At 34.1% G+C, this 26,888-nt stretch overlaps 1 protein-coding gene across 1 annotated transcript; it reads left to right on the forward strand.

The window, feature by feature from the left end:
- The first annotated feature begins 6,930 nt into the window (after positions 1-6,930).
- LOC113691640 (beta-glucosidase 12-like) lies at positions 6,931-17,633 on the forward strand. The gene is made up of 13 exons (XM_027209875.2): positions 6,931-7,146; positions 7,595-7,664; positions 8,239-8,297; positions 8,488-8,563; positions 8,689-8,766; positions 8,871-8,958; positions 15,567-15,822; positions 15,922-16,037; positions 16,386-16,606; positions 16,733-16,764; positions 16,891-16,993; positions 17,088-17,196; positions 17,326-17,633. Exons 1-13 carry the CDS (start codon positions 6,931-6,933, stop codon positions 17,489-17,491), a joined length of 1,590 nt encoding a protein of 529 aa, XP_027065676.1. The 3' UTR covers positions 17,492-17,633.
- The last annotated feature ends 9,255 nt before the right edge of the window (positions 17,634-26,888 follow it).

Below are 26,888 nucleotides of genomic sequence, written 5' to 3' on the forward strand. Positions count from 1 at the left end.
TCCTGGTATATGTACGTGATAACACCTCATTGGGCGAAAACTCACTCCGTTAATTTTGTTTTCCTTACAGGGAACTATCTTTTGGACTTTTGCTTTTAAAGAATGAGTTGAGCTAGTTTAGAGATTTTGTATAGCTCCTCCATGGTTGGAAACCCTAATTGTGTTTGGATTCAAATATTGCCTTTTGATGTGTAAATATACGAATGTGGTTTTGTAAAAGTGTGTACTTATGTTCATGTGTTGTATTTGGTTTGTATATATCCTTTTCAAGGATTATATGAAGTTACTTGTCTTTGATTGGGTCTTGGTCGGATTGTGACGTGGTAGTCACTAATCGCTTTCCGTTTTGATTTTTTTGTTTTCCGTTTCATGATTGTTGGTTTGGTTAAGCGCGCCAATAGATTCCGGGACGATTGAGTTTGTGTTTTACCGTCTTAGTAGTCCTGGCGAGAGTTGGGCAGGCAGTCCGCTAACCCCTTTGGTCCACCTTAAAGGAAGGTGGGGCTGTCACACTTGTTTAGGTACTTGTGGTTTTCCTTCTGATTGTAATTGAAAAAAGATTTGTTGGAGTTGTTGGACATATTCTTGTTTATCTGTAATTGAGGCTAGGTTTGCTACTATTATAGACTTCTGCTGCAAAAACTGGCTTGTTTGTAGATCTCGTGATTTGATTGATTTTGGATTCTTTTCAAACCTTGAATGTTTGTTGGTTGAATGAAGTCTTTTGTAAATGCTGGCCACAATTTCGTATACTCCTATCAGATAAGGATTGGAAGAAACTGGGTTTGTTTGAGAAATTCATACTTCTACTGATATACCCATGCTACAAAAAAGATTGAAGACTAGTGTAGGCTGGTGAGAATATAACTGCTTGGTGATTCAAATTAGTTGGTAACCTTCTTTCACATCTGGTGCGAGTATCTGCAGGTTTGGTCAGTGTGCATTCCACCAGGTTACAAACCAGGCAAGGAAATTGTACTTCTTTGTCTTCATAAAATAGAGTAGGTGTGAATGCTGGTTTAGTTCATTTTGAAATGAAAAGGTATGAAACGAAGATGCCTTATAATCCCAATAGGTTTATCCAAGAGGATTAAAAGGAATTGTGAATGGTTTAGGTCAACTTAGGTTGATTCCCTATTCAAATGGCCTAATAACTTTGGGAATTTGTGCCCAAGAATGGGTATTGACTATGGGATTACCATTGTTGTCTTTTTTCTATGGGATTACCATTCTTGTCTTTTAATTCTCTGTCATGAGGTTTGAAGGTTATAGACTAGGAATCTATCAAGATAAGTATATGTTATAGACTGGGAATCTGTCAAGATAACTTTATAGTATTTTAGGGTTTCAATTACTGTTTGAAGTACAAAATGATGGTTTGCAGGGATAATAGATTTGGCAAATTCGTTTGGGTCATTTTGTAGATCTAGCTCAGTTAGGATGAGGTTAATGAATGAATTTGTTTTAAAGTAGTTGCTAGGGATGGTTGGTTTAAATGATTTTTGTTCGGACAGTTGTTTTCCTATATTTGGAGCAGGGGTTTTAATTATTGCTGACAACTTGGACTGAGAGTAACAAATTGCTTAAGGTTTAGATAAGCAAGTGCTTTTGTTCCTCTTCTTCAACCATATCAACCCATGATTTTAATGGAAGAGAAAATAGCGGTTGTACCAGGCTATTGGTTCGTATAGGTTTTGGGTCAGTTGGAAATATTTCAATCATGGGTTGTTTCTCTACCTTTTTGGATGTTTGGGATGAATTTGAGGAGCTTGGTGAGTTTGAATAGGGGTTTAGTGGGTTTATCAAGTGAAAAAGTGAAGTTTCTTGGGCCTGTAAGGCCGCTGCTATTGCCTTTTCTTTCTGGGCATTATTTTCTCTACAAGACTTCACGAGTTAGATAATTAGGAAACGAGTTTGAGGACTCTTTAATATATTTAATCTCAAAATCAAAGATTGATAAAATTGTTTGCCAGCTAGCATAAATCTGTTTTGAGACAAGGTTTTTAACATTTTTTTTCTAAAATATGTTTTGCTAATTTACAATCTACTGTTAATAAAAACTTTTGGTTTAATAACTCTGCTTGAAATTTTGAAACACATAAAGCAATAGCTAAAACTTCTTTTTCAATAGTAGAATAGTTTTGTTGGGAATTATTCCAATGTTTAGAGGTAAAGGCAATAATTTGTTCTTTGCCATCTTTAGATTGTTTGGTATGCCACCATAACATGTATCTGAGGCATCAGTTTCAACTATTTTAAGGATTGCTTGATTAGGGAGAGAACGACAAGGAATGAATTTCATTTGGGCTTTAATTTGGCGGATTATGTGAGTATGTTTGTCTGTCCACAAGGGTGATAATTTTTCGAGTCTATCATACAAAGATTTGGCTAGGTTATTGAGATCGGGGATAAAGTCTGCAATGTAATTGAGACATCTCAAAAACCTTTGAAGTTGTTTTTGAAGGATTTTATCTGAGAATTTGCCAGCAAATTGGATGATCTTTTTATAGGATAATCGTTCCTAGGTAAAATCCGACATATCGTTTGTAAAATATGACAAAATTAGCCAGTCTCTGATATCTTGATTCAGTTTTTCAACTTTTTGTAAATTCTCATTCTTGCACAAAAAAAGCTACTTATTGTTTCTTGTGTAATTACTTTGAAAACTGTGTTGGAGTGTTCCCGAGATGATTTCATGGGAAAACCAATCACAAGCGTCAGGTATTGCAGATTGCAGTAGATGAAGAATTTGGCTAATTGATTAGAATATTGTTAGATGACAAAAAAGTCAGTCAAATGTGGTGGTTTGGCTGATTGGTATCAATATATGCTTGTCATGCCATCAATATTTTTTTTAAAAAAGCTTTCTGGCCGTCGCGCCGTATAGGAGCGACGGCCAGAGAATGCAGAAATTTTTTTTTTAAATCTTTCTGGCCGTTGCGCCATGTAGGAGCGACGGTCAGAGAATTCAGAAATTTTTTTTTTTAAAAAAATTCCTTCAGCTATCACGCCATTCAGAAATGCTTTTTTTTAACCTTTCTACAATTCAGAAAAAAATTTTCTTTTAAAAATTATTTAAAATCAAAATTTTTAAAAACAATGCAGACAGTCCGACAAAATTTTAAGAACAAACACTGGCCTCGCGTAGCATTTTAGCATTTTAAAGGATGCTAGATTTTAAAAATTTGATCCATTTGTTAAACGATTTAGGGGTTTCTTAAGGAATTAAGGTTTACCATTATAACAAGCTTAAGTTATATAACATGTTTAATTATTATGATTTGTTAAATTTAGAAAATGGTTTAATAATATGATTTAAGTTTAAGTGATTGCATAATGGATGGAAGCATTGCTTAATATTATTATGATTTATTAATTTTAACTTTATTATCTATAATTCCCATAGAATGTTAAAGGAACCGTAATTGTGTTAAAAAATGAAAAATTACAACACGAATTGCAATTTATATATTTAAATTTTCATATAAAATGCAATCATATAAAAAGATTAATAACATATTTGTAGAAATGAAGAATTGTTTGTGTGTCATTATTTGGTATACGATAATTAGTTTAAATAATTTAATCAATTAAAATAGACGTAAAATAACTAGCACTTATTTGTTTTGTAGGTATTATCCTATAGGGACCCTTCTATCCAATTATAGGGTTTAATAAAATAACTTGTACTTCTCTATTTTGAAAATATTTAATGTTATTCAAATTGAAAGTGATTGGATTAAACAGAAAAAGTAGACAACTAAATTAAATTAAATGTCAAGATTGTGTGGAATGCATTAAATGGATGAGATATTAAACATTGTCGAAGACAAAATAATATCAATGCCTCATCGTTTTCTTGCCCTTACCCTTGGCCTTGCTAAAATGGTAAAAATTAATTCTTTAAGAAACCCCTAAATCCTTTAACAAATGAATCAAATTTTTAAAACCTAGCATCCTTTAAAATGCTATGCGAGACCAGTGTTTGTTTTTAAAATTTTGTCGGACTGTCTGAATTGTTTTTAAAAGTTTTGATTTTAAATAATTTTGAAAAGAAATTTTTTTTCTGAATTGTAGAAAGATTAAAAAAAACATTTCTGAATGGCGTGACGGCCAAAGAATTTTTTTTTTTAAAAAAATTTCTGAATTCTCTGGCCGTCGATCCTACATGGCGCGATGGCCGGAAAGATTAAAAATTTTTTTTTCTGCATTCTCTGGCCGTCGCTCCTATATGGCCCGACGGGCCAGAAAGCTTTTTTTAAAAAAATTGCCCGTCGTGCCAAGATGGCACGACGGGCATATATTGATACCAATCAGCCAAGCCACCATATTTGACCGACTTTTTTGTCATCTAACAATATTTTGATCAATTAGGCGAAGTGGATTAGCTTATAAAAGAAAAGTTCGGTCTACTTGTGAAGGAAGTAATAGTCACACATTGATAGTCAGTCGGTACGAATCACTGTATATAGCAAGTAGTTAACTTTGACTTTGGAATGAGGTGATCCCTCTTCCTCCTAAGCTTTTTTCTTTTTAAAAAATATAAAATGAAAAAAATGAGAAAGGATATCCTTTTCCCTTATATATAAATCTGAAGGGTAAAAATCATACACTTCCACCAAAAATAAGCAAAAAATAGCAAACAATACTTAGCGCATTATCGACCGAGAATTTACTTGATAAGGGAAAAATGCACTTTTCATCCCTATTGTTTGGGGTGTTGGATAATTTCATCTCTAAAGATTCAAGTAAAACACATTTCATCCTCATAGTTTTATAATTTTTACCAATTTCATCCTTAAAGTTTGATGCAAACACATTTCATCCTTATAAGTTCATAAATTTGACTAATTAAGGACAATTGATGGATTGTCAAGCAATTCGAAGGGGAAAAATCCACTTTTCGTCCTTAAACTGTTAGTTAGGGACACATTTTGTCCCCAAACTTTTAGACGCACCATATTTAGTACATGAATTAATTATTTTGGACCATATTTAGTCTAAAAACGGTAAAATATTCAATTTTGATGGAGAAGTTTGACATGCCCGTTAATTTTGACTGAGAAATTATTTTTACTTAACGGTCACGTGTCAAACGTGACTTTCTCCATCCAAATTAAGCAATTTACCATTTTTGGACTAAATGTGGCAAAAACTAATTAATTCATGTACTAAATGTGGTGCGTCTAAAAGTTTGGGGATGAAATGTATCCCTGTCTCAAAGTTTAGGGACGAAAAGTGGATTTTTCCTCTAGTAGAACTATTCTTTCCAATAGATTGCACCAAACAATATGTTATCACAACCTACACGTCATTTTTGGATTCTGTATAAGGGAAAAATCCACTTTTCGTTCCTAAATTTTGAGTTAGAGACACATTTCGTCCCCAAACATTTCGACAAAACACATTTAGTACACGAATTAACAATTTCTAGCCATATTTAGTCAAAAAAAGGTAAATTGCTCAATTTGAGAAATTTTAGGGCAAGTACCAATTGAAGATGAAGTTTTGCTGCAGCTTGATATGATGGATGACTCCATTAACTATACTCCATTTCTTGGTAGATTGTAGATTTGGAAGCTAGGGTTTAAGGATGGAAATTGTAAATTGGTGTGAAAAGGGGAAATTTGGAGAAGGAAAGCGACGAAGGTAAGAGAGAATAAAATGGTGGGTTTTGTTTCATTGGTTTAGACTGATATTTTACTTTTTGTTGATGGCCATGTGATACACACATGGCCTTCTCCATCCAAATTGAGCAATTTACTGTTTTTGGACTAAATGTGGCCAGAAATTGTTAATTCGTGTACTAAATGTATTCTGTCGAAAAGTTGGGTCTCTAGTTAAAAGTGTAGGGATGAAAAGTGGATTTATCCCCAATTCGACTGGAATGTCATTATTTGACCAAGGCATGTCAGTTAGTAAAATACAAAAAACATTGGACCAACAAAATCCTCAAAATTTGTTTTTTTAATTCACTTTCTTGTTTAAAAAATAAAAAAATTTTAGCCACCATTATTCTCTTTTTCATCACAAATTGAACAAAAAGATCGAAAGGAAATGAAGTTGTGGAGAAGAAATAACCCAATTGTAGCCAATTGGACAAATTTTTCAAACAATTCCATTGCAACCAATTGAAGAAAAATATTAAACTGAAAGAAATAATTGTTTAGATTGTCATTTATTTGCAAAACTTTGTTTTATTGCATCATATACATGTTTTTCAAGTTGTCTATCTATCATCTAATCTATTTTTTATCTCACATATATCATATCACAAATTAAAAAAATAGTTTCTTATTCGAACACACTCATTATTATTTATATAATTTAATCAATGACTGAATTAAGTATTAATAATACAATTATTAATAGGAAATGCTAGTCATGTGATGATATTCCGTTCAAATTGGTTAAGAATCATTCAATTGTCCTTAATTGGTCAAATTTATGAAACTGTGAGGATGAAATGCGTTTGTATGAAACTTTAGGGATGAAATTGATCACAATTATAAAAATACGAGGATGAAATGCATTTTGATTAAAATTTTAGGGTTGAAATTGTCCAGCAACCCAAACATTGGGGATGAAAAATGCATTTTCCGTACTTGATAAGGACTTAGATATAAAGAATTATTAAAACAGTCACTACTTAACGGTCATTTGGCATAGAGTTCTTGAAAACTGAAATGGCTTGTAGTAAAAGAAATTGGATTCTTGACAAGTAATTATTTACATTAGAAAAATTTGTGTTAACTTCTTGCACATAAGCTTCTCAATTGTCTTTTCCATTTGGACTTTCGTGCTTGTGCATCGGTTTTGCATGTGCCATTAAATGAAAGCTACGTAAAAACAAGCCCTGAAATTTCTTGGGATCTCCTTCCCTGTATAAACCTTATGCTCGAGTAGCTATTTGCAAACGTAAAACAAGCCATGGAATTCCTTGGGCATATCCTTCTTGTACTTCTAGTCATTTTCCATGTGCATGGAGCAAATGCCTTTGCCCGTGAAGTGTCCGCAAGGGTTCGTGGCTTGCACAAAATTGACCGTGGTGTTGCCCCATTATCGCCAAGCTTTGGTATAGATGTACTCAACCGGAGCAGTTTCCCCAAAGGGTTCGTCTTTGGGGTTGCAACTTCTGCTTATCAGGTTTGCAATCTATTTATTTAGCATTGTTTTCTTAATTTTTTTCATCAAGGATGGAATTTAAGAAACAGAAAAGTGGTAAGCGATTTAAATCCAAAATCACTAATTCTTAGGATTTCAAACTTCACCACTACATTAAGGCTTTCACAGATATTTAGTAGTTGATTTCATGATGCCAGCCATGTTTCTCATTTTTGGATATCCTAAAATATTTGTGATGCCTTGACCAATGCAGTTAAAATTTTTTATTTTTTGTGTTCATTTAATGTATTTTATTTATTGCACCTTGATCCTTTTCTGGAATTCTGAATTTGGAAGTAAAACAGTAGATGATTAGACGACTATGAGTATCCCTCCGTTGTCGCTAAGAAGTTTAGAACGGAACTACGGATTATTATCTTGTTGGAGCACACACAGGAATGGAATGACTGACTTTCTTCATTTCATATAGGTTGAAGGTGCTTGGAACATTGACGGAAAAGGTCCTAGCAATTGGGATATTTTCACGCACAAATTTCCAGGTCTACATTTTCTCTAACCAGTAAACCTTTCTCTTCTATGTTTAAGGTTTGAGGCATTTGAATGTTCCCGGTCATTTTGTTGTTCATATATGTTTTCTACAAAATTATGGTCAACAATCCTTTTGATTGACACCAAATTTTTTCTGTTCATACGGACTCCTCTTCTCATAGTGTTTGGAGCTTTGCTTTCTACATGAGTTGGAATCGGATAGGATGTTAAATTAAATTACTATAGAAATTAAGTGCTATATGAGGCTAAGTGGTATTTTGCATTTTGTACATAATCGAAAATTTTTTTAAGTGACTTACATTCCAAGGTTAATCAACTTTTGTCTATATCTTCTTGCAAGTAAAACTGTACATTTCTCTGTTTTAAGTTGTAATTAGTACTTTTGTTTGTCGTATTAAATACTATTTAATAATAGTATTGGTCTATGCGGTGAGATTTCTTATGCTTTTGTGAATATTTTTTTATACCATTTCCAATTTATTTAACATCATAATCAAGTGTTTTTCAATGCAATATGTCTAAACTGATAATCTAGTGTGACCAACATCACTCTGAAAGTACCAGGTAAAATTGCAAATGGCAGTAATGGTGATGTGGCAACAGACTCCTACCATCGATATAAGGTAATGCAAGTCAAATCTTTTTTTTGTTTTTGTTAAAGAAAAATTAAACAATACAGATATGATACAGGCAGAATAATTAAGCTAAAAAACCAGCAAGAATAATCGATTATTACTCTTTATCATTACTGATTTTTTTTTTTTTTTGGGAAAAGTTCATTTCTACAATTTTATCTTTATGATCATATGACAGAATGATATCAAGCTCTTAAAGGAAATGAATGGAGATTCTTATCGCTTCTCAATTGCATGGAGTAGAGTAATTCCTGGTTAGGCATCAGTGAATAAATCTTAATTACGCTATAATTTTGGCTGACTAATTATCCAAGAAATGAAGCTCAAGTTGAATTTGATGACATATTATTACTAAACTTTACAATGATTTAATTTGCAGATGGCAATTTTAGCAAAGGAATAAATGAGAAAGGAATTCAGTATTACAACAAGCTCATAGACGAACTTCTGGCTAATGGTATATAACATTAAAAAACGCAAGGCTTTTCTTTCCATATGATCTTCTTAACGGTCTATGCATTCATCTTATCAAAGGATAACTTTGAAGTTCCATTTGTACAGGTTTAACACCAACTGTGACAATTTTCCACTGGGACGTTCCCCAGGCTTTAGAAGAAGAGTATGGCGGTTTTTTGAGTCCTAAGATTGTGTGAGTCTTGATCTCTCTTCATATAATATTGCTATATTAATCCGTTTGGATTTCCCCCTTGTTAAAAGACAAGCTTTTCAAATACAATACTATAGTAATACACAAACAAAAATAATTCAAAAAAATCTCAAAAAAAGGTTACGTTTGGATTAGCTGTTTTTGGAGCTATTTTTGGAATATTTTACTGTAGTAATGTAAGTAAAAAAATTTTATTGTAGATGAGATTGTTTTTTGAGGCTATTTTTGGTGTTTTTGAGGTTTTTTTTTTGTTTTTGAAATTATTTTTTTGTATTTTATATACTTATTTTTATTTGTGTATTACTGTACCATTGTACATGAAAAACTTGTTTTCATAGATATGTTACAGTAAAGTTTTTCAAAAATACACCCAAAAACAACTAATCCAAACTGAATTAAGAAGCAATAACAAATCAACACATATAACACATCAACAAAACACAGTTTAGCAGAAAAGCAAGAAATAAATGATTCAACAAACAAATACAATGTATGTTGATTTCGTAGTACCATAGTAAACATAATTACCGCTCCTCACATTTCAATAATTACACTTACACCCTAAAGAAGGGTTTGTATAATTTCAGGGGAGAATTGCAATTTTGTTACTCAAATTCTGAGCACTGCACCAAATTGTTTCCCAAAATTTTATCATATTTTTTTATGCAAAAAAATTTCTGCAAAAAAAAAAAAAAAGAGCATGAATTTTCTTTCCTAACTTCTTACTGTATACAAGATTAGCTGTGAATTTTCCTAAATTTACTACAGTAGTCTCACATGGTAATTAAAAAAAAAAAAATTCCTTTATATCTTCCGCTTGATTTCTTATTCGTCCAAGAACTAGGAGACAAGAGATAATAACATACCTGAAATGGAGCTTTCAGTACTTTTAATGACTTTTTTTTTTTATTTGAGCAAAAGAGATCAAACTTATTGATAGAGCATTTAAGTTTGTGCAACTCAAGCAAAGAAGCCTGAATAGATGCAAGAGTATCCTTCCCTAGCTAACAACAAGAGGCTACACTATACAGAACATGAGCTAAACACTATCGAAACATTCATGGGAGACCCTCCCCCTTCCATCACCAAGTCCCAATTAGTCTTGGTTCTAGCCACACTTCTCCAAGTCCCAACCACTCCTTGAACCTCAGTAATGATATTAGATACAATTTGTACAGCAGACAAAGAGCGACGCCGAAAGATAGCAGAATTTCTTGCCCTCCATACATGATACACTCTGCATGCAGGAGCTTACCTTTTGAGTTGATCACCGAAGGATATAGACTTCCAGTGTTGACATATCCATTCAAGCTCAACAACCCTGGGGTAAGAACCCCTATATACCGGGCATAAGGCCTGTATCTTGTGCCAAATTGCAACAACTACGGTACACTCAGAGAATAGATGATCAATGGTTTCATCTGTACATCTACATAGCACACATTCTGGACTATCTGAACAATACCCCCATTTCCTCACTCTTTCTTTAGTATTTAACCTTCTTCTGCAAGCTAACCATAGAACAAATGCAAATACGTAACCCTTGCTCCATACCACCTTGTACTAGTTTACCTTTTGTCTAATGGGTCTGAGTATTTTCAATGCTAACTTGACAGTGAAAATACCAGATGAGCTGGCTAACCAGGCAGTTTGATCCTCATTAGTAATAAAGAGGACGAAAAAAAAATCAGGAGTCTGATTCTTCAATATACTTGCTTGATTTGAGAATTTCCTGCCAGCAGGCAATCCCCAAGTATCATTTATCCACTGTGTCCTTGTCGTTCCATCCAAAGCATACCAAAAGATGTTTACTAAACTTCATATATAAAGGACCTATAGGATGCAATTGGTCATACCAAAAGTTAGTAATTTTTCCATTTTTTGAATAATCTTTTGATTAGTGGTTGAGCAAGAGGTCTGAGCATTAATACTTTCTCCATACACGAGCAATCAGTAGAAGCTTTATAACCCCCAAATGAACTGCCTTTTAGAAAAACTGTATGAACCCATTTGATCCATAGTGATGCCTTCCTATCACATATATTCCAGATCAACTGTAGAACTAAACACTTGCTCCATAAGGTCAAGTCATTTATTCCAAGACCCCGTTCTTTCACACTTTCACACTATAATTCCTCTTGAGCTCTCCAGACCATAGGAATGAAGACATCATAATTTCCATTTTTCTAGTGGCAGCTTTAGGTATAATGAAAATTCTTGACAAGTACAGAAAGATACCATATAATACAGATACAGTAAGTTGTAATGTACCTCCACAGCTAAGTTTCTTATTAGCCCAGCTCAATAGTTTCTGCTGCATCTATTCAAAAATTGGCTTGCAATCTTTTAGAGTCAATCTTGCAGAGATTAAAGGTAGTCCCAAGTACCTAACAGGTAGAATACCTTACTCCATTTGCACAATATCACATAGTTTGTTTGCTTGTTTTTCAGAGACTCTAGCAAGAAATATCTGACATTTACCGAAATTCTGTTTCAATCTAGATAGGGCATAAAACTCATCAACTGTTTGCTTAATAACTTGAAAAGATTGCATATTGCTTGCTGCTGAAAGAAACAAATCATCAGCAAAATACAGTGACTAAGATTCAATTCTTTGCATCCATGGTTCGCCATCGCGGGTCGCGGTCACGTCGCGGTGTCGATTGTTTCACATTCATCGCGACATATCAAATATCGGGTGATATGCACATTATAACACATGAAAGTTTGATAAAATTACTAAAATTAGAAAATACCAAAAAAGACACAATTTAAAAAATTATCCAAGTCGACTCCTAGTTGACTCGGATATATCGGCCGATATCATGCATCACGGATTCGAATCGGCCAATATCGACTGAGTCAGAGCGAGTCGTCATAGATATGGTAATATCCACGATTCGAGAATCGGTATCGTACTGGTTCCCTTCGTTCCAGTTATGACTCGACGGATACGTATCGCTATCGGACGATATGGCGGGCCATGTTTGCATCTAGGATGGTACTCATAATTTGACTTGGAGATATTAGCAGTGAAAAGCATAGAAAATACCTCCATAACAAGAAGAAAAAGATAGGGAGAAATAGGATCTCCTTGTCTTAATCCTCTTTCACTATGAAAATATCCCGTTAAAACACTATTTAAGCTGATAAAAAATTAAGCCATGGCTACACATTTCTTTACCCGTAGAATAAATGTTTCAAGGAACTGCATTAGCTTCATAGTGTGAAAAAGAAACTCCCAGCTTAATGTATCATATGTCTTCATTATGTCAATTTTCAAGATTGCTCTAGGCTTTGCTCCTTTTCTACTGCAACCCCTTACTAGTTCATGCATCACCAATATATTGTCCACAATCTGCCTCCCTTCAACAAAAGCACCCTGATATTCAACAGTTAACAATTTTATGCCGACATTTTGCATCCTTTTTATGCCAATCTTTATCAATTTTGCACCCTGGTATTCTTTTGATACCATTATCATTTTTGGCATATTCAGCACTTAACAATTTTATTTTACTGATAAGATCGGTATCAAAAGGTTGCTCTTACCTCAATAGTTGTATTTGTGAAAAATGATCCTTTGTCTGCATCACTCTAGAAGATATTTGACTATAGCTGCATTATTTCTCCTCTATACCATAGTCAACATGAACTGAGTATTCCTATGTACAACAGAACAAGAGATGGTCTGCTCACGTTTGGCTATCATAGTACAATTGACATTATGTTTCCAACAAAATAGAACTTTGCTAACACTAGTTTTAGTACCATTATGAATATACTGCCAACTAGGAAAACAAAAAGAGGCAATATGATTGATGTTACAAAGCCTCACTTTACTCTCTACAATACCAATGATGTCATAGTTTGTACTATTTACAATTTTTCTAAGTTCCAATTGCTTAATAGGGTCATTCAATCCTGCAATATTCCAGAATAGTATTTGCATAGTAAAGGGTAAATAGTTTGGTACCTCCCTTCTTCCGGGCTCCTTTTCTGAATTTCTCAACCTTTAATTCTGCATTTTGTTTGGTAGACTCCATCTCTACCCCTCAGCTAGGGGATTGCAGGTGTTCCTTGTCTGTAAAGGAGCATCAATATTCTGCCTGGCTTTTTGACCTTCTATTGCCTTTCTTCTGCTACTAGCCACTGCACTATGCTTCTGCATCATCCAATGTTTCTGGTCAAAATTCTCTCTAGTAAGCAACATCCTTTCCTGGTCTGGAGAGCTCTCCACAATATCAGCCACTTCATGATCTAATACATCATTGACAACTCCAACAACTACCTCATTTCCAGTATAACCCTGATCCCCAGCATGTTCCTGAGCCTTAGATTCAGAGATAGTACTTGTACAACCAGCATCCAATATTGCATTCTGCTTTCCTTCCTCAAACACAGGCGATTTTGTTTCCTTGCCATCCACATTCCATTTTGTTGGCTTCATTTTAGGCATCCATTTTGCGGTAAGTTTAAGATTCAGGGGTAATGAAGTATGATGATGCCCAAATTTCTTACACTTATCACAGTTCACTGGAACCCATTCATAAACAAACTCCTGATAATCCATTCGTCCAAATTCATTTATATAAGGTATCCTAGATGGTCTTCCAGTATCAACTCTGAATTCAATACAAATTCTAGCATATGAAACTCTACTTTGAGTGGCAGTTTGTTTATCAGTGTATAGCAGCTTCCAAGGTAACTGGCAAATTTACAAAGCCCAGCTTCAGTATAGTAATGACGTTTCAAATGTGGGAGACGAACCCAGACTGGAATTACCTCCAAATCCTCGCTTTTTTATATCCAAGTTTAGAGTCCATGGACGCAGGTATAGCATTTTGCTTGCCAATGACAAAGGTGAGTTTTCCAGATCATGTAATTTGCTCTCCTCATTCTCAAATTTGAAGATAAAGACTCCATTGCGCAATGAGATAATCTCTACCTGCCCTAATTCCTTCCATCGATAGTCCACAAATCTCTTCATGACAGAATAGGGAGGAGAGTACCCTAGGGTAAAACCCACTGCATGCTTCCCATTCTCTCATGGTTCAAAACTCAGTTGAGCTCGAGACGATTTAAACGAGTCATCACCGGAACGGAGCTCTACGTTCCGATATTGGAGCGGAATGACTCCGAGATACATGGACTGCTGAGAACTCGATTGAGAAATTTTTTCCACAGATAGAAACGATCGAGTTGTCTTGAGTCATTCTTAATTAACTCGTCGAGATTTTCTTTTACTAATTTTACAGATTTTTTTTGTCAATTTTTTAATTATTTTTATTTACCATATTTTTTTTATATTATTCATAATTTTTAAAATATTAAATATTCAAAATTTGTGTCTCATTGAAACTACGATCAATATGCCTAACCGATATAGAACAATTCAGGTCGTAACCGCAAATCGCGATCTCCTTCGAACTATATTTCTCAGTTGCTACGTGAACAGGGCAATTAGGATTTGGCGGACGATTGCCAAGGCAATCCCCTGTGGACTCGCCCAGCAACTTGAGCCCAAGATCTGGGTTGCACACGAGGATCCTTATTAACAAAAACGATTGTCTAAATTGACCAAGTACGACAGCAAGCTGTCCACTTCGACTCAAGTCTGCCCAACGAACTTGGGCCACCATCCCGTTACTAGCAGAAGCCGAAGCCGTAGAAATTTTAAGGCGTTGAGAGCTGCAGGGGCGGTTACAGCAGGAACAAGTAACCCCAACAAAACTAAAGAAACAAGAGAAAAACAATCATAGAAAAAGAAAAGGAGAAGAACGCACAAACACGGAACAGATTTGATCCAGTAACCGTGAAGAGAGCTTCGGCGCCCGACTCTAAGGGCCCAATTAGGATTGCAATAGCTTATTTAAAAGGTACCTCCTTAATAGAGTTTTCAATAAAAGTATTTTTAAATATATTATTTAGAGATATAGTTCAATAAGTACTTATTATATTATATAATATATAATTTAAAAATTTCTAAAAGTGTTTATCTCTTTATTTGATTCATAATATAGGATAAAATAATTAAATTTGATATTTTATTTTTTAAATCATAAAAGCTATTCTAAAAGCACCAAATTTGAGCTTTTACTAAGAGTATTTTTAACACCAAAAACTTTGCTCTTAACTTTATAGAATAATATTTAGAGTAAATTTTATATACATAATTAGTGTATACACTATTATGGTTGGATGGATGACAGATAAGTAAATTTTAAATTTTAAATTCAAAATTTGCACGTGTCATATATCTAATGGTTGCATTGCATACATTAACAATGTATATAAGATTAATCCTAATATTCACTAAACATTTTAAAAGTACTTTTAGCACCTAAAAATATTTTTTAATTAAAAGCATCGCGACTCCAAACGAGACCTAAGTCATAAGAAAGATAAGTCCTAATGCATAGTGCACAATCTAAAGCCTTAATTTGGAATGACTTTTGTTTAACCATTATTCTTTATAAAATACGGCCACCAAATGAACTTTCCACAGGTAATAAATCAAATGGGAGTAATTCGTAATGTAAAACTTGATATGCATCCGGTTCTACATTTGATGGTGCTATACTTTGCAGAAAAGATTATCACGACTTTGCCAACTTATGCTTTGAGAGGTTTGGTGATCGAGTGAAACATTGGATCACATTAAATGAACCTTGGACCTTTAGTACAATTGGTTATGATAGTGGTACCTTTGCCCCTGGTCGATGTTCTGCTTGGAAGAACAATAATTGCACAAGTGGAAATTCAGGGACTGAACCCTACTTGGTGGCACACCACCAACTTTTGGCCCATGCTGATGTAGTTAAATTATACAAGACAAACTATCAGGTTACTCATTATATATTTGATTTAAACTCATAAATAACTTAATAATCAATTTTGAGTTTTGAATTCCCTATTACTGATTAAAGTGTGAATTTGTTTTAGGCTCACCAAAAAGGAAAAATTGGGATTACACTGGTTAGTGACTGGTTTGTGCCATTTTCCAATTCAGCTCTTGATCAACGAGCAGCCATTCGCGCCCTTGATTTCATGTTTGGATGGTAAGTACGCCAAACTATTCTGCAAGAAGGTGATCATCAAATAATGTACAAAGCAGCCCCCGTAAGAATATTTTTGGGCTAGCACCTATTCAACAAAACATAATGTTTGTAAAGGATTTCATTCTGCCTCTTACGGATACATGAAAAAAGTTAGGACTAATATTACTTCCTCCAAAGAACATTAATATTTTTATGCTATTCTGTATGCAATGTAGGTAGTGAGTTATAATGATAAAAATTTTCTAACGGGCTCACATCATTTTTTGGTGTGCTTATGATCGATGTGGCTTTAGAATACAAAATAAACACAACATATTGACACCTATTCAAAATTGGCATGTGTTTTAGGTTCATGAATCCTTTGGTCTATGGTGATTATCCCCCTTCAATGAGAATTCTTGTTGGCAATCGGCTTCCAAAATTCAGACCTCAGCAATCTAAGAAATTGATAGGATCATATGATTTTCTTGGCTTAAACTACTACACAGCTAATTATGCTGTCCATCTTGCATCTCCTCCAAATAAGGTGAACGTAAGCTACAGTACAGACGGGCAAGTTAATGTAACAGGTAAGTTGAGTTCAACTTCCAAAAAAGTACTATTACATTTAATCTACATATTATGCCTATTCTATTGGGTACTCTACTATTATCAATGGATTTTGAATAATATTATAGTGTATATTATAATTTTAGCGTCGCGCAATGGGCAGCTTATCGGTGTACAGGTAACTATTTTTGGACCTTATAACTATGTTTTGTCCAAATTTTGACAGTCTAATTTTTAACCATAAGAAGATATTTGTGCAATCGATTCAAATAATTCTATACAAATTTCAAAATTGATTATACAGGCTGGTTCAGATTGGCTTCATGTTTATCCAAAAGGGCTTTGGGATCTTCTTATCTATATAAAAAGAAAATATAAGAACCCAATCATTTATATTACAGAAAATGGTATTCTTCTACTCTTTTCCACTTCTTATTTTTCTTTTTCTATATATATATATATAAACTCACTATTAATCTCAATTTTTATCTCATTCTTGAGGGGTTGATGAGAAAGACAATCAAACATTGACACTTAAGCAAGCTCTTAAAGACAACTTTAGAATTCAATATTATTATCGTCACCTTCAATTTCTTCGAAAAGCAATCAGGTAAGTATCTTGAAATACGTCAATGAAGATCATAAACAAATTACTTGCTCCTGTAATTATATCTGCTATTTTAATTAACCCTTTTTAACTCGGTTTTCGTTTCCCCATTGTTTCTTTTTTAATTTGCAGCAATGGCGTTAGAGTGAAGGGATACTATGGCTGGTCACTTATTGACAATTTTGAATGGTCTGATGCATATTCCGTCCGTTTTGGGATCAATTATGTAGACTACAAAACCTTGCAAAGATTTCGTAAACTTTCTTCTTATTGGTTTGAGAGGTTCCTCCGCAAGTAAAATGTCTACGCATGAATTTATCACATAAGGCCGTGCCTAGCTCTATATCCGAGTGGGAAGAAGTGTAAAACAACGTCAGCTGGAATTTGTTAGAATTTTCTCATTTTGATTCATTTACAGAATAAATGAAAATGGGCATGAATAGTAAGCAATCCCATTTTTTCTTTTTTCCTTTTCGATTCTATCAATCCTATTGAAAATGCAAATCATCATGCATATCCAATTTCGGTTTCTCGTTTCTGATTATATTCTTGAAAATGAATATTTTTGAGTCCTTTTTTTGGGCAAATTACACTTTATTCCCTGTGATTTAGTATTTTTGTACATAACCTTCCATGGTTTCACAAGCTATACATAACCTCCTTATATTTTGGATTGAAGTATCAAAGTAACGGAATTTGCAATCCATAATAGAGTCACCTAAAATATCAAAAATACCCCTATGTAAAGTTGAAAATTATTTATTAACCACAGGGGGTAATGTATATATTTTGAAAATCATAAGGGGGTTTTATGGTAAAACATAAAATCATATGAAGTTAGTGCGTCATGTATATTATATTTATATATTTTGGTCACTTCAACCATTTTAATTTTTAAACAAGGGTAATTTCAATATTTTTAAAGGTTCCGTTATGAATGATTATTTTCGTCATTTTGACACTTTAATCCAAATCATGAGGGAGTTATGTATAGTTTTTGAAGCCATAAGGGAGTTATGTACAAAAATATTAAATTATAGGGGGTAAAATATAATTTGCCCTTGTTTTTTCATTAGAAATACATTTCTTGTGGCTTATGTTGTTGATGCTCCAATATGGGAACGTGATCTTACAAATCAAATATATTACCATGATTGACTATAAAAAAAGCTTCCGTACAAAATTCTCGAGATTTAAAGACATCAAATCCTGGATTAGGTTCGTTTCCTGTACTCCATCTTACACCAAATATATAGGTAATACTTATCCTTTTATTCAAGGGTACCCATTGTGGTTTGCTGCTTTATCGCATAATTCTCCTATAGTTTAAAAACCTACATATAACTACATCATGGTTTAGGTTAAAGTTATCGTTAGTTTTTTCATTAAAACTGACAGTCAATAGTAAAAAGTCAAATTCAAGTTAATAAATTGACAAATTCACCTTTTCACTATTTTTTTTCCTTTTTTCCTTTTCTTTCTCTCTCTCTCTCTGTTTTTTTTTTTTTTTGGAAAGAGAAGAGATGATTTTGAAAACCTATACTTTGACCTACAAAATCTTAATTTTCTCCAAATATAAAAGGAATAGAAGGGAAATAAAAAATAAATAAATAAGAAATAAAAAAGATGAAAGGGAAATACAAAACAAATAAATAAGAATAAAAATTCCAAATCCATTTTTATTACAAATATCATTATAGGCTTTGAAACCAAATCATTACTGGTATTTTCCTATTCTTATGTATCAATTTTTATTTCAATTTCTTCTTTTTTATATTTGGAGGGAAAAAGAAGTACTGAAAGCGTAAATTTGTCAATTTGTTAGTTTAACTTTGACTTTTTACCATTAGCCATTAGTTTTGATGTAAAAACTAACAATGACACTTTAATCTAAATCATGAGAGAGTTATATTCAGGTTTTTAAACCTTAAGGGCGTTATGTGGCAAAACACTATACTACAGGGGGTAAGAGGTAATTTAACCTTTATTTAAGTTCAATGGGTCTAAAGGTGATTCAAGCACTAATCAATCACAAGCAGATACAGCTGCAGAGTAGAACAAAAAAACCAGCGATCTAAAATCTACATCCTAACAAGTGACAAACAGAAGAAGAACCAGAACAATACCAATAACAAAGCCAAATGGAGAGAAAATTTCAGCTGAAATTGGAAAAGAAATTAACAACAACTGACAAAAAGATGACCCGAATTATAGAAGAAACTCAATTATAATTGACTTTCTTTAGTTATAACAAAAAAAAAGTGACCTCATGCAGCAGTAAATATGAAAAAGGTGATCGAACTGATTGCATCATCACTTGACCATGCCATCGCTCCACGCAGAAATTAATTTAGGCAAATTTATTCTTTGATCAAATGTCCTTTTTTTTATGAATTGATCTATATTTTCTGGTCAGGATTGGGAGCGATGACCAAGTCGAAGCAAACCTAATACTTCAAGCAGTTGATAATACTAACGTTTCAAGAAGCTGAAGTAATCTTGTAAGATCTAAAGAAATAAAGCTTGATTGGAATTTGAACTTAATTTAGCTTTTGTTTTCCTTTTATTAAAGGCACTGATATCCTCCTTCACTTGAAAATTAATACCGTCTCCAGAATAGAAAAAAAAGTAGTCTTTTGGGAGTTTCAACAAATGGCTTTACTTATATATTAGAGATAGTTTAATAAACCTCCCCTAAAATTCTGACAATTTCATTGAGATTCTTTGAGATTTCAAACATGACATTTACCTCCTTTGATTTGACCATTTTAGTAACCAAACAATTGTATATACAAGGAATAAATTTCAAGTTTTTCATACCCATATTTATTTTTTAGTAATCAATTATGGCAATCAATTTACCATTATGATAAGTTATTTTTTATGGTACTTTACTGTGATGGGTATGTAGATTGTTTCTAAGATGGAGAAGAAAGTGTCCCTATAATTTTTTAAAGTTACTGAATTTTTTTGAGATGTGGAAGTACCAAAGTTTCATAGTGGTTTAAAGCCAGTTTGTGAAATTTTTTAGCTGTGGCAGTGTGCCATAGTTTGGTAGTGTTTTAAAGCTGTTTTCCTTTTGAGTTATTGTGGATTTTGACTCAAAAAAAATTCATGAAAAAATTGTATCATATTCAAAATTATCAGAAAATATTTCCAATTTGCCATTTGGTCATAATAGAAGTTAGGGATAAAATTGATAGTTCTATGGTTTTGCTGACAAAATATAAAAGAAAGGATTAAGAAGGAAAAAAATAATTAGAAAACCCATTCTCTATAAAAGCATACCAATTAAAAGAATTTTATTACAATGTTAAGGCTCGCATCATCCATTTAAATAGACAAGAAAGGTAAGTGTAAAATTTTAAGAGTGTTCAATGAAATTGTGAGATACCTCAAAGGAGATTTCTGAAATTATCCCTTTAATTTAACACAAAAAGTAGTTATAGTTGACCTGGAACAAAACTTAAGTGAAAAATTAAGATACAAGAATGATGAGCTATAGTTGATAGAAATAAAAATGGCACTTGCTTATCCGATCCTGGCAATTGAAAGTGCAATATTTATTGTGACGCTTCCTTTGAATCTGTGCACTGATCTGATTTCAATTCTGGAAATTTGCGACAATCAAGATATAAATCTCATTTTTAGCTTGAAACCATCACTACCACGTCTTATACCAACATATATACATCATACACCATCCATACAACAAGTATGAGGAGGGTATCATTCAAACCCAAACTCAATTGTATCATTCCAATCACCCAAAATCAGTTGATATAAGCATTATTATAACCACAAATACAAGCTACTAAGCAACTCCAACATGATTAAAGGACAAAGAAAAGTGTGGGCAGCCATATTACCTCAAAACAAAGCTTGCTAAAGTTATCATCCACTTCCCCTTGAAATTTTTGGTTCCTTAAGCTTCCCAAACTCCCAAACTAGTGATTAATCGGTTTAGTTTTTTGGATTTTCAATCAAATTAAGCTAAAATCAAGATGGAAATTGAATGGTTTCTTCCCTCTTTTCTCTCTCACTCTCACGGCTGGAATGTGCAGAAATGGTGGCTGATTTGAAGCTTCAAGAAGGTTAAAATGATAGGAATTCATTTGGGTCAAAATTGGACAAGTGTCACCTTTTGATTGGAAGTCAATTTTGTTTCTTTTTCCTTGATTTTCTGGTCAAGAATTTCGGCCCTTTGAAGAAGATATTTAGGGCCAATTTTGCTGAAATAAAAGTGAGAAGATTAAGGTAATAAAGTAGTGTTCAAGTGGTGCGCTCATCCGGTAACAAACGGTACCCGTCGGTTCAACCCGTTTTTCCTTAAATCACGTATACCAGGGTTTTAACTTATAATTCACTAACTTATTATTTTCACCTCTAATCATACTCTTAATATCATCTAGAACTCACTCTTAATCACCAAATTTGATCCACACTTCGTACCGAATAATCATACTATGAAAAGACGCGAAAATCCTAATTTATCGTAACGATGAAAGTAAAAAGGAAACCCTTGTTTTTATGATTAGTTGTAGCTATTAGGGAAGTGAATGTATACTAAAGTTATTGTAAAGTAATAAATTCTAAATTAAAGGAAATTTTAAGAAAATATGCGGGGTTTTACAATTGCATAGATTACAATTAGGGTTTCGGTTGAAATATGAGAAATTTAAGAAAACCGGTTAGTCACAAGTAAAAACTAGGGTTTTGATTAGACTTTAGGGTTTCTAGTCTTTAAAACAAAACAATATCTTAAACTAAAAATAAACTAAAGAAATCGTAATATCCTTTTTGAGACTAAACAAAAATAGTATCCTAAAAGTTGGGGTATCATAATCTCTCTTTCAAAGAATTTCGTCCTCGAAATTCCAATGGGTACTGATCCAGTCAAAATAGTCCTCCAAAGTCAGTCAAGGACTACAAATCACTCCAATCCCTTATATATGATCTTATCACTTAGTAAAGAGCCAACAGATAGCTAAACAAGTAACCAATTAGAACATGCAAAAGGGTTTGGTTCAAACAACTGGCCCTGAGTTGAAAATAAAGTCTCAGATATTCGAAAAATTCAGAACATGGCTTAGCCTCAAGTCAAAAATTTCTCAGGTCGGAAATTTTACCCCTGGCGGTGCTGGACAACACAACAAGCTAGCACAACGGCTATACTTCACCAGTGAGTCTCAGTTCAAGAAGTTCATCCCTGGTGGTACTTGAAAACACAACAGGCAATGTCTCACCAGAGAGGTTCAGTTCAACCGCTACAGAGGAGTAGTAGTCAGTCTACAACCACACGAGTACGAATAAGTTCAAAAGCAAGGTCAAAGCAGGGTTCAAACATATAAGTTCAAAAGCAGAGTCAATTACTTCAAGTTCAAGGAGCACGGGTATGAAGAAGAACTCACTCGGCTAGCCTATACCCAGCAATTAACATTCTCAAACAGTCACCGAATTCAAGTCCACATATAAGTCATATTACTCATGCGTAAAGTCAAATCAGGTCCATTACATGTACGTAAGAGCACACTCGCCAAAACAAGTTCAAGTCTCAAATGGGCGCAGCCTAGTCGTTCTCAGGCAACTCAAGTATTTCCAATCCCTTTGATCAGTCCAATGACTAGGTTAAATGTTAGAATCATCTGCCTTAACCTTTGCCATCAAAACTCACCTCAAGTGCAATCAAGATACAGACCCTTATTCTAGCGCTCTCCACTATTTGGCACACAAGTACAAGAATCCACAATAAGACAATTCACCACTCGAGCCGGTTGGTCCCAAGAGTAAATCACCTATATTAGAGATTTCTACCTGACATACCTAACTATTGTCCCCAAAGTACCATGATAAAGGTTTAAACCTAGAACGTTTCATGATTCGTAACTTATACTCAAAAGAATCCTTAATCCTTTACACCTATACACGAAATTAGGACCATAACACCACTTGGTCCAAGCTCACTCTGTGCAGAGACTACGCGAAGTGGCTCTGATACCACCTGTGACGGCCCCACCTCCCCCTAAGGCGTACCAAAGGGTTCGGCGGGTCACCTGCCCAACTCTCGCCAGGACTCACTCCCTCAAAACTCAAGAAAATAACTTACATCCATAGAAACTAAGTAACACCACAAGTTCAAACTTAATATATATATTTATGCTCAGATCCAGCTACAAGGCTTATACACGCCCAAATACATTAACGTGTTTACAATCTAAGTCCAACCAACCCTAGTCGGGTGCTAGCGCGAGTACAAGTGAAAATTTCAAAACAACTAGACTACGCTAATCTGAACATGTCTCAAACCTCGCTTGTACCCCCTGCTAAGGAAAACAAATGGAATGGGGTAAGCTATATGCTTAGTGAATAATCAGGGATAAAAATCTAAAATCACATCCAATAAACAAGTAAATCAGGATATTTCACATCAATAACAGAAAGGTAACATCACAATGGTAGGATACAGGTGGCTCCAAAACCAGTTCAATTCCCCGAGTTTGAACGCCTGTTGACACTCCGTCAACCAAAGTATTCATAGACTGTAGACTCCACTTAACTTTTCCCGTTCACCTTATCAACCCCCGCTGGCCAGTCAACAGCACACAGTAGCTCGAGCGAAACAAAATAACTTAGCTTTCGTCAAAGCTTTAACAAAGAACTAAATCCCAAGGTTAGCATGGAACTATCTTCGACTAAGCCCCGGCTGGCTCGAATAGTTCGTCTACCCTTGGAATCGGGCTGGAACCAAGCCCTGAGATATCCAATCTCTCAATAGATGGTATCCCTCGACAAAGTACACAACAAAGTACTTATCCCAATAGCACACAGCAAAAGGGGTTTAATTCAAGTCATGTAATCACCCCTATCAGCACACAGCAAAAGGGTGACACTCAACTCATGTAACCACCCCCATCAACACACAGCAAAAGGGTGATACTCAACATAAGACAGGTATTCTCACATATGAAATCAAAACAAAGGATGGGCTTAGGTCGAGTGAGATAAAGTACACCCTCGTCTAAGTACCCATTTAACATATACAAAGCACTTTAACAATTTCACATCAATAAACAACCCAATTACTCACTTGATAAAAACTTGGCACGAAAAATGATACAAATCATTGAGCTTGACCATTACCGTAAAAAGCCTCACAGTCTGTATAGACAGATTATATACACACATAAGTGAAACGACCATACAATAGCGGTTTATAACTTAAATGATCGAGAACGGTCAAAAATAATGAAAAATGGTAAAAAACGACGTTAAGGCTAAAAGAATGGCGAAATTGGCCGAAACGGCTGAAATGGTAACAAAATAATAAAAGTAGACCTAAACGGTCCAAAACGGCAAAAACGGTTGAGAAATGCACGTGCGCGTGCATGATAATGAAAATGGTACAAAACGGGTTACAACTTCCATGAAGACACCTCAACCCTATTTTCAGTGCATCCAAGTCAAATTTGCAAAATACAGAACTAGAACTCCAAAAGCTAGTTTATATCTCTAATGACAATTTGACGGCATGTCCCTTGTGTTTACCTATTTTTCAACCATTTATGGTTTCAATATTTCCCTCAAACAGCCCCAAAGTCACTCACAAAGTAATCTTATTTCAATAGCCATTCAATAGGCTCAAAGTCATACAAGTACAAAATTAAACTAGGTACATGTCCGGAAATGAAATCTAAGGCATAAATCAAAAGACAGATTTACCGTCACTTAGCGTAACGAGCACAACCTAAGCTACGTTTATCAGATTGGGGTAAAATTTATACCGTTTCGAATCTAAGACAAAGTCCTACAACTTTGATGAAGATCACTTAGTCCATTTTGTAGTGTATCTAAGTCAAAATCTCCAATGACCGAACCAGAATCTCCCATTTGGGCTCGTTAACCACCTTATACGTAAACGACAATAACTCAGGCTACCGAAGTCCAATCGAGGAGATTCTAGTGGTGTTGGAAAGCTAAGACATAATAATACAACTTTTGTGTTTTGGAAAAACACTAATTTAGTATGCATCAGGGTGAACAGATGCGGTCAGATTGGTGAACTGTCAAAACTGTCCATTGGACTAAACCTATGAGAGTCATGGGTATTTTTGTCTTTTTACAGGCTACGTTGCTCCGATTGATCTGAAATTTTGCAGGAAATTAGAAAACACCATTATATACAATTTTCATGTTTTATGCTAAGCCTAATTCGGCCTCTAACATGGTGAAATGAAACCAGACAGAACAGGGTACATACTAACTTCAATTCTGGAAATTTGCTACAATCAAGATATAAATCTCATTTTTAGCTTGAAACCATCACTACCACCTCTTATACCAACATATATACATCATACACCATTCATACAACAAGTATGAGGAGGGTATCATTCAAACCCTAATTCAATTGCATCATTCCAATCATCCAAAATCAGTTGATATAAGCATTATTATAACCACAAATACAAGCTACTAAGCAACTCCAACATGATTAAAGGACAAAGAAAAGTGTGGGCAGCCATATTACCTCAAAACAAAGCTTGCTAGAGTTATCCTCCACTTCCCCTTGAAATTTTTGGTTCCTTAAACTTCCCAAGCTCCCAAACTAGTGATTAATCGGTTTAGTTTTTTGGATTTTCACTTAAATTAAGCTAAAATCAAGATGGAAATTGAATGGTTTCTTCCCTCTTTTCTCTCTCACTCTCACGGCTGGAATGTGCAGAAATGGTGGCTGATTTGAAGCTTCAAGAAGGTTAAAATGACAGGAATTCATTTGGATCAAAATTGGACAAGTGTCACCTTTTGATTGGAAGTCAATTTTGTTTCTTTTTCCTTGATTTTCTGGTCAAGAATTTCGGCCCTTTGAAGAAGATATTTAGGGCCAATTTTGCTGAAATAAAAGTGAGAAGATTAAGGTAATAAAGTAGTGTTCAAGTGGTGCGCTCATCCGGTAACAAACGGTACCCGTCGGTTCAACCCGTTTTTCCTTAAATCGCGTATACCAGGGTTTTAACTTATAATTCACTAACTTATTATTTTCTCTTCTAATCATACTCTTAATATCATCTAGAACTCACTCTTAATCACAAAATTTGATCCACACTTCGTACCGAATAATCATACTATGAAAAGACGCGAAAATCCTAATTTATCGTAACGATGAAAGTAAAAAGGAAACCCTTGTTTTTATGATTAGTTGTAGTTATTAGGGAAGTGAATGTATACTAAAGTTATTGTAAAGTAATAAATTCCAAATTAAAGGAAATTTTAAGAAAATATGCGGGGTTTTACAATTGCATAGATTACAATTAGGGTTTCGGTTGAAATATGAGAAATTTAAGAAAACCGGCTAGTCACAAGTGAAAACTAGGGTTTTGATTAGACTTTAGGGTTTATAGACTTTAGGGTTTCTAGTCTTTAAAACAAAACAATGTCTTAAACTAAAAATAAACTAAAGAAATCGTAATATCCTTTTTGAGACTAAACAAAAATAGTATCCTAAAAGTTGATGTGCTGCCAAATATAGTTCGGTGCTTGAATCTCCACCTGTACAATTATTTTGCGTCCAGCCTGAACATCGACCAGGGACAAAAGCTCCAATAATGTTGTGCCAATACAAATTAATAATATTGATGAACAACAAGAAGTCTTACAATTCACGCCTCTTTATTTTTCAATTATTGAATCAAAGCATA

The sequence above is a fragment of the Coffea arabica genome, chromosome 1e (assembly GCF_036785885.1).
Source record: "Coffea arabica cultivar ET-39 chromosome 1e, Coffea Arabica ET-39 HiFi, whole genome shotgun sequence".
Lineage (NCBI taxonomy): Eukaryota > Viridiplantae > Streptophyta > Magnoliopsida > Gentianales > Rubiaceae > Coffea > Coffea arabica.

Coding starts and splice junctions, on each gene's coding strand:
- LOC113691640 (XM_027209875.2), top strand. CDS start 6,931: ATGGAATTCCTTGGGCATATCCTTCTTGTACTTCTAGTCATTTTCCAT. Junction 8,298..8,487: donor ACTCCTACCATCGATATAAG/GTAATGCAAGTC, acceptor ATCATATGACAG/AATGATATCAAGCTCTTAAA. Junction 8,564..8,688: donor ATGGAGTAGAGTAATTCCTG/GTTAGGCATCAG, acceptor TTTAATTTGCAG/ATGGCAATTTTAGCAAAGGA.